This window comes from Salmo trutta, chromosome 10 (genome assembly GCF_901001165.1).
Source record: "Salmo trutta chromosome 10, fSalTru1.1, whole genome shotgun sequence".
In the NCBI taxonomy this organism is placed as follows: Eukaryota; Metazoa; Chordata; class Actinopteri; order Salmoniformes; family Salmonidae; genus Salmo; species Salmo trutta.
This window is the reverse complement of record NC_042966.1, coordinates 8,442,659-8,459,141: the sequence shown is the minus strand read 5'-3', so window position 1 is coordinate 8,459,141 and position 16,483 is coordinate 8,442,659. Positions and strand designations below refer to the sequence as shown.

At 41.7% G+C, this 16,483-nt stretch overlaps 1 protein-coding gene across 1 annotated transcript in view; it reads left to right on the top strand.

Annotated features, from left to right (window-relative positions):
* LOC115201046 (TANK-binding kinase 1-binding protein 1-like) overlaps positions 1–16,483 on the top strand; it is a 109,755-nt gene that overhangs the window by 70,294 nt on the left and 22,978 nt on the right. The window contains exons 4-7 of the mRNA XM_029764273.1: positions 1,137–1,241; positions 2,002–2,146; positions 11,055–11,257; positions 11,452–11,513. Of these exons, the coding sequence (XP_029620133.1) occupies positions 1,137–1,241; positions 2,002–2,146; positions 11,055–11,257; positions 11,452–11,513 (515 nt within the window). The remainder of the gene's footprint in view (positions 1–1,136; positions 1,242–2,001; positions 2,147–11,054; positions 11,258–11,451; positions 11,514–16,483) is intronic.

Sequence of the window (16,483 nt, the reverse complement as noted above, 5' to 3'; positions counted from 1 at the left end):
GTTCTTCACTGGTTGCCCTTTTCTTGTGGCAACAGGTCACACATCTTACTGCTGTGATGGCACACTGGAATTTCACGCAGTAAATATGGGAGTTCATCAAAATTGGGTTTGTTTTCAAGTTCTTTGTGGATCTGTGTAATCTGAGGGAAATATGTGTCTCTAATATGGTCATACATTTGGCAGGAGGTTAGGAAGTGCAGCTCAGTTTCCACCTCATTTTGTGGGCAGTGTGCACATAGCCTGTCTTCTCTTGAGAGCCAAGGCTATGCTCACTGAGTCTGTACATAATCAAAGCTTTCCTTAAGTTTGGGTCAGTCACAGTGGGTCAGTCACAGTGGTCAGGTATTCTGCCACTGTGTACTCTCTGTTTAGGGCCAAATAGCATTCTAGTTTGCTCAGTTTTTTTGTTAATTCTTTCCAATGTGTCAAGTAATTATCTTTTGTTTTTTCATGATTTGGTTGCGCCTAATTGTGTTGCTGTCCTTGGGCTCTGTGGGGTATGTTTGTGTTTGTGAACAGAGCCCCAGGACCAGATTGCTTAGGGGACTCTTCTCCAGGTTCATCGCTCTGTAGGTGATGGCTTTGTTATGGAAGATTTGGGAATCGCTTCCTTTTAGGTGGTTGTAGAATTTAACGGCTCTTTTCTGCATTTTGATCATTAGCGGGTATCGGCCTAATTCTGCTCTGCGTGCATTATTTGGTGTTTTACGTTGTACACGGAGGATATTTTTGCCGAATTCTGCATGCAGAGTCTCAATTTGGTGTTTGTCCCATTTTGTGAATTCTTGGTTGGTGAGCGGACCCCAGACCTCACAACCATAAAGGGCAATGGGTTCTATAATTGATTCAAGTATTTTTAGCCAGATCCTAATTGGTATTTTGAATTTTATGTTCCTTTTGATGGCATAGAAGGCCTTTCTTGCCTTGTCTCTCAGATCATTCACAGCTTTGTGGAAGTTACCTGTGGTGCTGATGTTTAGGCCAAGGTATGTATCGTTTTTTGTGTGCTCTAGGGCATCTGTGTCTAGATAGAATTTGTATTTGTGGTCCTGGCGACTGGACTTTTTTTCTGTCTCTCTCTTTCCCTCAACCTCTTTCTGTCTCTCTCGTTCTCGCCCTCTCTTTCCCTCTCTCAGCTCCAGAAGAGGAAAGAGCGCCAGGAGCAGCTGGAGGATGTGATCCAGGCCTATGAGAAGATCCACATGGAGAAGAACAACCTCCAGAGAGACCTGGACAAAATGGTCAGACATCCCATACCTCCATGCCTGCGTCCCTCCACCCTCCCATCCATCCAATATTCCATCCGTGTTCTTCCTCCCGCCATCCCTCCATCCCTCCATTCAATCTAAAACATGCTCCCAAATGTTCCCAAAATGCTTTTTTAACATCCATATCAGGATCTTAAATATTCACATTCAAACTTTCTAGGAACATTTATTATTTATTGAGCTCTAAGCTACAATGGCGACATGGTGGCTAGAGCCTTACTTAACCTTAAGTAGCTGTTCAGAAGCCCCTACCGTATATCAGTAGGGTGTCTCTTATGATTGAGGCCATGGTTCTACCCCTCCACCTGTGTTATATCTGGTTCTAAGCCAACTTGAAACACAATGAAGCAGAGATGCCCAAGATTACTTTCAAGATTACGTCCAAAAAAACTAATCAAAGAAAATCTTATCTGAAATTGAAAAGCAACACTCTGCAGTCTCAGCATTTTGCATGTGTTCCAAATGATTTTAGATCAAGTGTCCCAAAGAGGTTGGTTGTAGAGATCACCTGCCAAGCCCTGAACAATTTACAGTAAATGTGAGATCCCATAAAATTGCTTTACATTGTCTAAGATTTTAACTATGTTAGACCTGCCATTATGTATGCTCTATATCAAACCCTAACCAGGACACTAATAAGCCTAGTCTGATTCCAGATCTGTCTGTGCTTTACCCAAATTCTCTGAATATTGTTGTCAATGACATCTGTTTGTGTTTCTGTATCTGATCCTAGACCAGTCTAGTGGATAAGCACGTGGAGCATATCGTGGATCTGGAGTCTGCTCTGAGACAGAGAGACAACTCGCTACAGAAGCTCAACACCCAGCTACACAGCAAGGACATCCAATACCTGCAGCTACACAGCCCAGACATTCACAGTGAGTCCCTATGAGTGTGACATAAGGCTTGAGACCCTTCTCACACACACTCTATGTTGGCGCTTGCAGGATAGATATCCTTCTCACTCTCTCTTTTCTACTGGCACTTGTAGGATAGATGATACCGTTCTCAGACTCTATATTGTCAGCTGGCACTTGCAGGATCGAATTAGATTGTTAATTTCAATACACTTTAGTTCAGGAGCTGATTTTGATTAGTCAATGTCCTCATAAAAACAGTAGTGGTGCGTGGGTAAAATCACTGGGGAAGCCTAGCCAGTAAAGAAGCCATATTACAAACTATGTTGTGATAATTGCGTTGTTTGCTCTATAACACATTCGTCCATACCCCCCCCCCATCTGTCCGGTGAAGTCCGCGAAGCAAATAATGCATGTAACAAACAGTAATATCACCTGCAGCGTGGTCAAGCAAGTTCAGGTTTTCGAACAGTTTACTAAACAGCTACTGATTTAGAACCGTGGAGTTACCGCAAATCATCACAAAGGCAACAGGAGCCCTTGCCTCCCCTATTCCAGCACCATTTACACTTAAACATTTAAACAGATCAACAAGGCTATATATGCTTAATTTAATACAGTGAGAACAAACTTAAAGATGCCAAAAATAATTTTGTCCAATCAATGTTGCTAAATATCATGTGGTTGTCCATGGTACTGATTTCTGTGTGTGTGTGTGTCTGTGTGTGTCTGCGTGTGAATGTGTGCCTGCGTGCACAAGTAAAACAAAAAATGTTGACTCACCCCACTTGCAGACGAGTTGAACACCAATGCCATCCTCCTCTCTTTCATGTTGGCTAAACGGTCTATGGGTCTGTCATACAGTAGACTTTGTAGTTTCTGTTGTCAGAGGCTAGCTAAAATGCTTGCTACTAGCCGAAGTTCCTCACATGGGCAACAATGAACCAGCTAAGTTAACTAGCTAGCTAGTTAACGTGAGCCTACTAGGCTACATCTAGGCTACATATTGAACTTCAATCATCTCAGGCCAGTGGCAAAACATATAAATGTATCGTTAGATCAGAATCGGCGTCATAATCATTGGCCTGTACAGAGACTGAAGTCAAAACCACAAGTCCAAATCCACATCTCCATCCATAGATTAGGAAAGGGACAATTTAGCAGATTAGCTACTGCAGGACATCAACACAAGCTGACCAGAAACAGACACGTTTTTCAGAAAATTACGTTTTGCTTAGGAAGTGATTTGATTGGTCTGAAGCCAAATCCAAACTGGCCTCCCTTGGGGGGCATTTTGCTGCACCAGGACAACCTACAGTTGAGATCAGCTCAATGCTAATTGGCAAATTATCAAGGGAGGCCAAATTCTTGCTGGCATCAATCAATCAAATGCTACTCTTTTGGTCCAGACAGCGTCAGATACATGGGCTACTCATACTGAGACAGAGGACCACTGATTTCTTCGCTCAGATTTGTGAGATTCAGCCACTTGCAAATTGGCTGAAAATTATGAAAACACAGAGAGATGAAAGATCAATTACTTTATCATTTTAATATTTATATTGGTCAAATATTTGGGAAGCCTGGCTTCCCTTGGCATCCATGAATACACGCCACCTCATAAAAAAATATTGTCAGCGCTGGCCATAGCTGGCCAACATTTCTTTTAAATAAAAGTTTTCAGACCCTTTTCTCAGTACTTTGTTGAAGCACCTTTTGCAGCGATTACAGCCTCGAGTCTTTTGGGGTATGACACTACAAGCTTGGCACACCTGTAGCTATTTTCAGGTCTCTCCAGAGATGTTCGATCGGGTTCAAGTACGGGCTCTAGCTGGGCTACTCAAGGACATTCAGACTTGTCCCAAAGCCACTCCTGCATTGTCTTGGCTGTCTGCTTAGGGTCGTTGTCCTGTTGGAAGGTGAAGCTTTGCCCCCAGTCTGAGGTCCTGAGCACTCTGGAGCAGGTTTTCATCAAGGATCTTTGCTCCCTTCATCTTTGCCTCAATCCTGACTAGTTTCCCAGCCCCTGCTGCTGAAAAACATTCTCACAGCATGATGCTGCCACCACCATGCTTCACCGTAGGGACGGTGCCAGGTTTCCTCCAGGTGTGACTCTTTGGCATTCAGTCCAAAGAGTTCAGTCTTGGTTTCGTCAGACCAGAGAATCTTGTTTCTCATGGTCTGAGAGTCTTTAGGTACCTTTTGGAAAACTCCAAGCAGGCTGTCATGTGCCTTTTACTGAAGAGTGGCTTCCGTCTGGCCACTCTACCATAAGGCCTGATTGGTGGAGTGCGGCAGAGATGGTTGTCCTTCTGGAAGGTTCTCCTATCTCCACAGAGGAACTCTAGAGCTCTGTCAGAGTGACCATCGGGTTCTTGTTCACCTCTCTAACCAAGACCCTTCTCCCCAGATTGCTCAGTTTGGCTGGGCGGTCAGCTCTAGGAAGAGTCTTCTTCCATTTATGAATGATGGAGGCCACTATGTTGTTGGGGATCTTCAATGCTGTATACATTTTTTGGTAACCTTCTGTGCCTCACATAGACAATTGTGTGCCTTTTCAAATAATGTCCAATCAATTGAATTTACCGCAGGTGGACTCCAATCAAGTTGTAGAAACATCTCAAGGATGATCAGTGGAAACAGGATGCACCTGAGCTCACTTTGAGTCTCATAGCAAAGGGTCTGCATACTTATATATATATATATAAGGTATTTCTGTTTGTTATTTTTTATACATTTGCAAAAATGTGTAAAAACCTGTTTTCGCTTTGTCATTATGGGGTATTGTGTGTAGATTGATTAAGAAAAAATGTATTTAATCAATTTTAGAATATTCTGTAACGTAACAAAATGTGGAAAAAATCTAGAGGTCTGAATACTTTCCGAAGGCACTGTAAATAAATATATTTCTCTGGCCCTGCTGCTTGCTATGTGCTAACGCATGCTGCGTAGCGTGTCACAAACTATGAAATAACACATATGGAATCATGTAGTAACCAAAAAAGTGTTAAACAAATATACCACATGAAACTGGTTGAGAGAATGCCAAGAGTGTGCAAAGCTGTCATCAAGGCAAAGGTTGGCTACTTTGAAGAATCTCAAATATAAAATATATTTTGATTTGTTTAACACTTTTTTGGTTACTACGTGATTCCAAATGTGTTATTTCATCATTTGGATGTCTTCACTATTATTCTACAATGTAGAAAACCTTGGAATGAGTATGTGTGTCCAAACTTTTGACTGGCACCTTACAAATCAATTCAAATCATATTAGTCACATGCGCCGAATACAGTGAAATGCTTACTTACGAATCCCTAACCAACAATGCAGTTTAAAAAAAAATATAGATAAGAATAAGAAATAAAAGTAACAATTAATTAAAGAGCAGCAGTATATATACAAATAAGAATGTTTAACCAGTTCCATTTAAGGACGCCAAAAAATTACAGCTGCACCATAAAGGTTGCAAAATAGTGAGATTTTCGATGTGCCAATTCCATGGCTTATTGTTTATAAACTGATATACAAAACAACACTGGATTCAAAACTTGATGTTTTTCTATTTAAATTATTATACACTTCCGTTCAAAAGTTTGGGGTCACATAGAAATGTCCTTGTTTTTGAAAGAAAAGCTTTTTTCCCCATTAAAATAACATCAAATTGATCAGAAATACAGTGTAGACATTGTTAATGTTGTAAATGACTATTGTAGCTGGAAATGGCTGATTTTTTTAAATGGAATATCTACATAGGCGTACAGAGGCCCATTATCAGCAACCATCACTCCTGTGTTCCAATGGCACGTTGTGTTAGCTAATCCAAGTTTATCATTTTAAAAGGCTAATTGATCATTAGAAAACCATTTTGCAATTATGTTAGCACAGCTGAAAACTGTTGTTCGGATTAAAGAAGCAATAAAACTGCCCTTCTTTAGACTAGTTGAGTATCTGGAGCATCAGCATTTGTGGGTTTGATTACAGGCTCAAAATGGCCAGAAACAAGCAACATTTTTCGGAAACTCGTCAGTCTATTCTTGTTCTGAGAAATGAAGGCTATTACATGCAAGAAATTGCCAAGAAACTGAAGATCTGGTACAACGCTGTGTACTACTCCCTTCACAGAACAGCACAAACTGGCTCTAACAAGGAATAGAAAGAGGAGTGGGAGGCCCCGGTGCACAACTGAGCAAGAGGACAAGTACATTAGAGTGTCTAGACAAGTCGTCAACTGGCAGCTTCATTAAATAGTACCCGCAAAACACCAGTCTCAACGTCAACAGTGAAGAGGTGACTCCGGGATGATGGCCTTCTAGGCAGAATTTCAAAGAAAAAGCCATATCTCAGACTGGCCAATAAAAAGAAAAGATTACGATGGGCAAAAGAAGACAGACACTGGTCTGAATGGCAAAAAGTGTTATGGACAGATTCATCTAAATTTGAGGTGTTCGGATCACAAAGAAGAACATTCGTGAGATGCAGAAAAACTGAAAAGATGCTGGAGGAGTGCTTGACGCCATCTGTCAAGCATGGTGGAGGCAATGTGATGGTCTGCGGGTGCTTTGGTGGTGGTAAAGTGGGAGATTTGTACAGTGTAAAAGGGATCTTAAAGAAGGAAGGCTATCACTCCATTTTGCAACGCCATGCAATACCCTGTGGACAGCGCTTAATTGGAGCCAATTTCCTCCTACAACAGGACAATGACCCAAAGCACAGCTCCAAACTATGCAATAACTATTTAGGGAAGAAGCAGTCAGCTGGTATTCTGTCTATAATGGAGTGGCCAGCACAGTCACTGGATCTCAACCTTATTGAGCTGTTGTGGGAGCAGCTTGACCGTCTGGTACGTAAGAAGTGCCCATCAAGCCAATCCAACTCGTGGGAGGTGCTTCAGGAAGCATGGGGTGAAATCTCTTCAGATTACCTCAACAAATGGAGGATTCTTTGATGAAAGCAATTTTGAAGGACACAATTATTATTTCAAGTAAAAATCATTATTTATAACCTTGTCAACGTCTTGACTATATTTGCTATTCATTTTGCAACTCATTTCATGTATGTTTTCATGGAAAACAAGGACATTTCTAAGTGACCCCAAACTTTTGAACTTTTGAACATCCCAGCACAGTTGAAAAGTATAATGGCAAGTAGAAATCAAAACGGGATGTTTTTTAGAGATAGATGGGAGGGGTTGAGGGTAGCAAAAAAAACAAGATAACTGGTGTAAAATGTATCGTGTTCGTAAAATGTATATAGTATGTTCACAAACTAGTTCCCAAACTTTTTCACTAAGGCACCTTTCTAGCATTGGGGAACATTTGTGACCCACCACCTAGATTCGGTCCTATGTAGCTAAATTTTAAATTGTGTTTTTTTTACATTGGATAAAAGTAGAGACTCCAAGCTAGAAAATTGTATATCATACACTGCAGTTGAGGAACAATGAGAAAGTCATTCTGCTTTGAAAGTTGATAAACTTGTAACCCCACTTTTGAGAAAATGGCCCGTGAATGTTTTGGTACAGCTACTGGAGAGCTCTTCTTTGTCTACACCCATTCAGCATCGTCCACACTCTCTTAAGCCTTAGCCCCACCCATCTCTTTAAGGATTCACGGTGTAGTAAACAAACAAAGATTTCAAGACTTAAACAGCGGTTGACATGCTTCGAAGTACGGTAATGAAATATTTAGAAATCTTTTGTCACGAAATGCGCCGTGCGCGTGACCCTTATTTACCATTCGGATAGTGTCTTGAACGCACGAACAAAACGCCGCTGATGGAACATAACTATGGATTATTTTGGACCAAACCTACATTTGTTATTGAAGTAGAAGTCCTGGGAGTGCATTCTGACGAAGAACAGGAAAGGTAATCAAACTTTTCTAATAGTAAATCTGACTTTGGTGAGGGCTAAACTTGGTGGGTGTCTAAATAGCTAGCCCTGTGATGCCGGGCTATCTACTTAGAATATTGCAAAATGTGCTTTCACCGGACATATCGAGTGCATAGAGGAGTTCTGTATCTATAATTCTTAACATAATTGTTATGCTTTTTGTGAACGTTTATCGTGAGTAATTTAGTAAATTGTTAGTAAATTCATCGGAAGTTTGCGGGGGGTATGCTAGTTCTGAACATCACATGCTAATGTAAAAAGCTGGTTTTTGATATAAATATGAACTTGATTGAACAAAACATGCATGTATTGTATAACATAATGTCCTAGGTGTGTCATCTGATGAAGATCATCAAAGGTTAGTGCTGCATTTAGCTGTCTTCTGGGTTTTTGTGACATTATATGCTAGCTTGAAAAATGGGTGTCTGATTATTTCTGGCTGGGTACTCTGCTGACATAATCTAATGTTTTGCTTTCGTTGTAAAGCCTTTTTGAAATCGGACAGTGTGGTTAGATTAACGAGAGTCTTGTCTTTAAAATGCTGTAAAATAGTCATATGTTTGAGAAATTGAAGTAATAGCATTTCTAAGGTATTTGAAAATCGCGCCACAGGATTCAACTGGCTGTTACGTAGGTGGGACGATTTGGTGCCACCTGCCCTAGAGAGGTTAAATAGCTGTAAAATAGTCATATGTTTGAGAAATTGAAGTAATAGCATTTCTAAGGTATTTGAAAATCGCGCCACAGGATTCAACTGGCTGTTACGTAGGTGGGACGATTTGGTGCCACCTGCCCTAGAGAGGTTAAAGTGGTGAAAGTAGTAGCAATATCTAGTCCTTGGCCTATATCATAATCTGATTTTGGTGCAGGTCATGTTGTTCTTCACTTTACTTTTCTCTGGTAAACACACACTATATGAAATATAATCTAAGTTTATTTGTTACATGCACAGGATACAGAAGGTGTAAACGGTACAGTGAAATGTAAACGGTACAGTGAAATGGTTACTTGCATAGTGGAGTCTTTTGTTTAGACATGTAGCTAGCTAGCTAAACAATGAACCATAATCCCAACCCTTCAAACAACTGGGAACTCTAGATCTCCTACACAGATCATACATGTAATGTTAACTAGCGAACTAGCCAGCTAACGTTAGCTAGCTAGCTAACAGTACGCTTTAACTTGTAATGAAAATGACTTTCTGATAAAATTACAAACGTATAATATCCGAAAATGTAACTAGACTCTTAACTGTATACATGGATGAACGCTTCTCCCTCTGTCATGGATGCCATGGTTGCCCATAGTTTGAAGATGTAATCCGGAGACAGATGTTTTATACAACAGCCTTATTTCTGTGTTCTCTTTTTGGACTCTCGCCGCATTTGGAAATCATCTCTCTGCTTCCATTTCACTGATTTCAAAACTCGGTCAACTTCTTCCATGACAACGACACCGTTTCTTCCCCACCATTGTCATCAGAAGACTCTACAATGTCTGATTGAATTAAAATGTTTTTACCTAAATCATGGATTTCTTCATTGTCTGATTCATTTTCAGTCAGAGAGAGTCAGCATGGCACGATCATCCTCCAGAAAGTAATCCATCACAACGTTTTCCCACTGAGCTTTGTCGATAGCGCTCTTAACTTCAGGGCAGCAATGTTGAGAGCAGTAGCATAACTTTTTCAGTTCTTCATGATATCTTTCAAAAAATGCTGTGGTAGACAGGATTATCCACACATACTTTGCAGCTCATGTTATAGACAGAAGCATGCTACATGGCAGACCAATCCGAACTCATCTCTCTGCATTTCCAGACCATCCATTATCACACAATCCTGGCTAGGAGGAAGGTTCCTGTATTTTTTCCGTGGCTAAACCAACTAGGCTTGTTATTAAACAATTGTATTCATATTTACAGATGGCATACAAGTTTGTTATTATAGCACATGAAAGTTCACATGTTCCAAAAAAACATATTTTTCTAAAAATGAAACATTGAAATGCCTCTCCTGTGAAGTAGTGACGTGCAACGGGTCACATTTGCCCCCCCCCCCCCCCCAAAAAAAAGCTTCTGAGCAAAAATAAAAGTATTCAGTTTTTTTGAAAAGGAGAAAAAAAATATGGCGATTGGAAATGATGCTGTAACGCTCGTTGTTTGTAGTTGAAGGAGAAGTGGATGAAAGCGCAGCGTGGTAAGTGTTCATGATCTTTTATTACAAGAAACACTCAAACAAAATAACCAAAGGCGAAACCAAAAGCACACAGTTCTGTCAGGCACAGATGTTAAACAAAAACACCATCCCACAATCACAGGTGGGAAAAGGGCTGCCTAAGTATGATCCCCAATCAGAGACAACGATAGACAGCTGCCTCTGATTGGGAATCATACCCAGCCAACAAAGAAATAGAAAATCTAGAATGTTCCCACCCGAGTCAAACCCTGACCTAACCAAACATAGAGAATAATAAGGATCTCTACGGTCAGGGCATGACAGATGCAGACAATTACGTTGATCGAACCCCGTATCTGCAATATTAAAGCTGATCTACCCCATAAAAAAACACAACAACAAAAAAACAAAAACAAATGTGTGTGTTTGATGTAATTACGGACGTTGGGTGCAGGACAGTGTGTTTGAAAGGTTTCGTGTGTACTGTATTGTATCGATGTGCGTTGTATGTGTTTTATTCCAGTGTCAATGTGTGTGCCTATGTGTTGTGTGAGGAGGCTGGCTGGCTGGGTGAGATGAAATAAAGACTTCTCCTGCTGAACAATCCATACTGGTTTAAGGACGGAGTCGGTATGAGCTTGGCTCCATGGCTGTGCCCACGCACGCTCAACCACCGAAGTGGAAAATTAAGAAACGTGGAGTTCTTATCTGGCCTTAAGTCCACTTATCTATCCCTTATTATCCCTTCACATCAAAGTACAATGATGGATGTTATAAACACTGGGATAATTAAGTCCCTCTAGATTGATGCTGTGAGTGTGTGTGTTTGCGCTTGTGCGTGTGTGTTCCCCCTCCCCAGTGCTGGACTGTCCTGCGCTGACCCTGCAGAGCTCTCGTAGTCTAGACACTCTGTCAGACCTGAAGCTGCAGCGTCTGGAGGCGGAGCTAGAGAGGGCGCGGCATGAGGCCGAGCAGGGGTGTCAGAGGGAAGAGGAAGTGAAGGCCGAGTGTGAGAGACTGCAGGAGGAGCTGAGACAGATCCAGAACAACCACATAGGGAGGGTCAGTGAACAACACACACACACACACAACTAACGCACTGGTATGTATAACAAACTGATATATCCTCCCTCTATTTTCTTAAGCATAGTCAGTTCTGTCTAACTCTTGTTCTCGCCTGGCTCTTGCTGTCCCATTTTGTCCAATCCACTTCGAGCACCTGCATGCTAATGTAATTTCATGCTCTACTTTGGCAGGAAATGACTTCGCCGTGTGAACAGTGTGATGTGGAGTGGATAAAGAAGGTGGGAGATGAGCAGTAAGTGACGACAACAACCATTTTCTATGTGACACCATAAGACCTGCAACTTTTTAGCTGTCGGATAGAGAGAGGGAGAGGTTGGGAGGGACGGAAGGAGAGAAAGCGAGAGGGGACTATAAGATAAATAGTTTGAGAGAGAGAGAGAAACAGAGAGAGAGAGAGGCAGAGAGAGAGAGAGAGACAGGGAGACATACAGAGGGAGAAAGAGAGAGGGAGAGAGACAGAGAGAGAGAATAGTAGCAGACAGTAATGTTTCACTAGGATCTGTACCTGACTCATATCTGAAGGTCTAGACCAGGGATGGGCAACTTTGATGGGGACGGGGGCCACAAAAAAGCCTCACTCATCATGAGGTCCGCAGTGCTTTTTAATGAGCAAGGCCTTATTTCTATAACAGCATATTGGATGACTGTCATTTATATTCCATTCACTCAGCTCAACGTAACATCGATAGGTTGAGGCTACTACATCATGAGGTTGCTGCAACCTAGCCAATAAATGGAAGTTTAAAACGTAGGTGCACACAGGTCAAGAGAACAGTCATGCCTTGCACACTCTTACCTGCATCTAGCTGATCTAGGCTGTAATCAGTAGTCCAACGGTTGCAAAGGAGAGTATCTATTGGACAAATTCAGGTATGTTTTTCCCCGTTTGCTTCCATTTAAGAAACGTTTTTCAATAGAATCGGGCAGACTGAATACACACCTGAACAAACGCAAACAGTTCACTTTCATAGCCACAAACAAACAGCTCGTCGTATTCCTTCTCACATCTACGTGCTCTCCTCCTCTCACCTTTTCCCTTTGCTTGTGGATTTTAATGCACAGCACATCAGCTGTCTGTGACCAGGCGCAAAAACATTTCCAAGCCAAACCTTCATATCATAACCGCTACACAAGGCCTACATCGTTGTCACCATATTCACTAAAGTAATGTCATAGTCAACATAGTCTAATAGAAATAACGTGTTAGTTTAGCAGTTACACTGGCGGGCCACGGTGGCAATAATTTACCCTGAACAAAAATATAAACGCAACATGAAACAGTTTTTTGGAGTTACAGTTCATATAAGGAAATTAGTCAATTGAAATTAATTCATTATACCCTAATGTATGGATTTCACATGACTGGGAATACAGATGCATCTGTTCATCACAGATACCTTTACAAAAAAGGTAGGGGCATGGATCAGAAAACCAGTCAGTATCTGATGTGACCAACATTTGCCTCATGCAGCGCGACACATCTCCTTCACATATAGTTGATCATGCTGTTGATTGTGGCCTGTGGAATGTTGTCCCTCCTCTTCCATGGCGGTGCAAAGTTGCTGAATATTGGCGGGAGCTGGAACACACTGTCGTATACGTAGATCCAGAGCATCCAAAACAGGCTCAATGGTCTGGTGAGTATGCAGGCCATGGAAGAAGACATTTTCAGCTTTCAGGAATTGTGTTCAGATCCTTGTGACATGAGGCTGTGCATTATCATGCTGAACATGAAGTGATGAGTTTGGATGATTGGCACGACAACGGGTCTCAGGATTTCGTCAGGGTATCTCTGTGCATTCAAATTGCCATCGATAAAAGGCAATTGTGTTCATTGTCCGTTTTACAGCTAATTTCCTGCAATTCTACACATTTTGCCATAGGGTAGAGGCAAATATGTGCAGTTTTTAATATGTTAACTGATGATCACGTAGCCTAGTGATTAGATCGTTGGGCCAGTAACCAAAAGGTTGCTGGATTGAATCCCAGAGCTGACAAGGTCAAAATCTGTCGTTCTGCCCTTGAGCAAGGCAGTTAACCAACTGTTCCTCGGGCGCCGAAGACGTGGATGTCGATTATGGCAGCCCCCCGCACCTCTCTGATTCAGAGGGGTTGGGTTAAATGCGGAAGACACATTTCATTTGAAGGCATTCAGTTGTACAACTAACTAGGTATCCCCCTTTCCCCCATTTCCCACCCCGGTCGGTAATTTGACCATGTTTACTCAAAGTACACTACATGACCAAAGTATGTGGACACATGCTCGTCGAACATCTCATTCCAAAATAATGGGCATTAAAACCTCTTTGGGCTAGAGGGCACTATTTTCACGTCCGGATGAAAAGTGGGCCTAAAAGTGGGCCTAGCCCAAAACATGAAAAACTGCCCCAGACCATTATTCCTCCTCCACCAAACCTTATAGTTGGCACTATGCATTTGGACAGGTAGCGTTCTGCTGGCATCCACCAAACCCAGATTTGTCCGTTGGACTCCCAGATGGTGAAGCATGATTCATGACTCCAGAGAGCGCGTTTCCACTGCTCCAGGGTTCAATGGCGGTAAGCTTTAGACCTCTCCAGCTGACACTTGGCATTGCGCATGGTAATATTAGGCTTGTGTGCGGTTGCACTGCCATGGAAATCCACTTCACAGTTACTGTGCTGATGTTGCTTCCAGAGGCAGTTTGGAACTCGGTAGTGAGTGTTGCAACCGAGGACAGGCTTTGCAGCTGAGCCATGATTGCTCTTAGATATTTCCATTTAACAATAACAACATTTACAGGGCAGCTCTAGCAGAGCAGAAATTTGACGAACTGACTTGTTGGAAAGGTGGCATCCTATGACGGTGCCGTGTTGAAAGTCACTGAGCTCTTCAGTACGGGCCATTCTACTGCCAATGCTTTTGTCTATGTAGACGGCATGGCTATGTGCTCAATTGTATACAACTGTCAGCAACGGCTGTGGCTGAAATAGCCAAATCAACTCATTTGAAGGGGTTTCCACATACTTTTGTATATTTAGTGTAGCTGACAGCTAGACTCATTTACCTATCTAAAATAAAATGCTGACATGGGCTAATTAATTGACTGCTGATGCACAACCAAATTTCCAAATTGCACCTTGCATAGTCTATTATTCTAACTTTCAACAGTAAGTTGAGACCATGACTGAGTTCCCCTCCGCCAAACATTTTTATTTTATTGATTTATTATTATGCTTTAAATTAGTCTGCTGGCCGCTAGTTGCAAATCCCTGGCCTAGACATTCTAGGGTCTAAAGGGTCATCTCTTGGGAACTCATTAGAATCTAAATGAGCTTTTTTCCAGGCCCATCTTAAAGTAGAACTCTGCCTAGAATAATGGCCTTTCCATTGCATTTGCATGCATTGATATTACTAGTACATTAGTGCCCATACAATTTGCACTGGATCATTTTGTGGACCTCAGTGTCTTTCAATGTGGGGAACAGTTTTGTCTTGTGTGGTAATATATAAGACAACAGTAGAGGGCAATGTGAGCACAGCGTTTCCTGACAGCAGTTCTTCATGTTGTTTCTCAGGGGAACCGACACTGACACCTCTGTGGGGACTATGCGCCCCTCTACCCCATTCAGTCTCCCCATCCTCCTACACACATCAGTCACACCACATACAGCTCGCCCACTAGCTGTATGAAAAACCAACATGTGAAACGTGAATACTGTTTCGATAAGAAAGTGGATGTAAATTGCACTGTAAAGGGGCTGAGATTGAGTGGGGCAGAGGCCAGGGAGGGGAAGCCTACTACTTTTCCAGACCTCAGTCACATCTTGGTTTCACTGCCTTACTCACCCTATTTTCTTTCTGAATGAGAGCTGACTTCTTGTAAGTGCTCTTGTTTAATGTAAATGGCTCTTAGATTCTTGTGAAATTGGTCGCGTGTTGCATGTTCTGGAGAGCAGTTTGGCCCTCACAGACAATTCTAATGATTGGCTTCAAATTTTGTAATTCCCACGCAGAAAAATACAGAGATTGAATGTGTTAATTGAATTGTGTAGACTATTTTGGAATGAACTTGACATGGTTGACAATTGTAATCACTTTGTTCAGTTCCATAGTATGGAGATCACATTTTCAATCTCAAACAAATTCAGAAAGTAAAAGGGAAAAGAGTAAGGAACAGCAGAGAATATACCTCTGTGTTATAAATGTGATATTACTGTACAGTGGCTTCTGACGGTGTGTAAGCTGTGGACATGAGAGTCGAAAGCCTGCACTTATTTAGTGCTTGTTTCATCAGAGACCTAAAGGGGCTACGGGGCCTCATTACTACTGCCTCTGTGACACAGGAGGTTGGTGGCACCTTCATCTGGGAGGACGGGCTCGTGCTAATGGCTGGAGTGGAATCACTGGAAATGGTATCAAATACATCAAACACATGAAAACTATTCCAGCCATTATTATGAGCCGTTCTCCCTTCAGCAGCCTCCACTGCTCTGTGACTTTAGATACTGGTATCTGTAATCATCCATCACCTTTTATTAAATATCACTAACCAATGGAACTTTTACTGAGAAATTGTATGGTGTATGTACACTACCGTTCAAAATATTGGGGTCACTTAGAAATGTTCTTTTTTTTTAAGGAAAATAACATTTTTTGTCCATTAAAATAACATCAAATTGATCAGAAATACAGTGTAGACATTGTTATTGTTGTAAATGACTATTGTAGCTGGAAACGGCTGATTTGTTATGGAATATCTACATAGGCGTACAGAGGCCCATTATCAGAAACCATCACTCTTGTGTTCCAATGGCACGTTGTGTTAACTAATCCAAGTTGAGCGTTTTAAAAGGCTAATTGATCATTAGAAAACCCTTTTGCAATTAGCACAGCTGAAAACTGTTGTTCTGAGGTTAAAGAAGCAATAAACCTGGCCTTTAGACTAGTTGAGTATCTGGAGCATCAGCATTTGTGGGTTCAATTACAGGCTCAAAATGGCCAGAAACAAAGACCTTTCTTCTGAAACTCATCGGTCTATTCTTGTTCTGAGAAAGGAAGGCTATTCCATGCGAGAAATTGCTAAGAAAGTGAAGATCTGGTACAACGCTGTGTACTACTCCCTTCACAGAACAGAGCAAACTGGCTCTAACCAGAATAGAAAGAGGAGTGGGAGGACCCTGTGCACAACTGAGCAAGAGGACAAGTACATTAGAGTGTTTA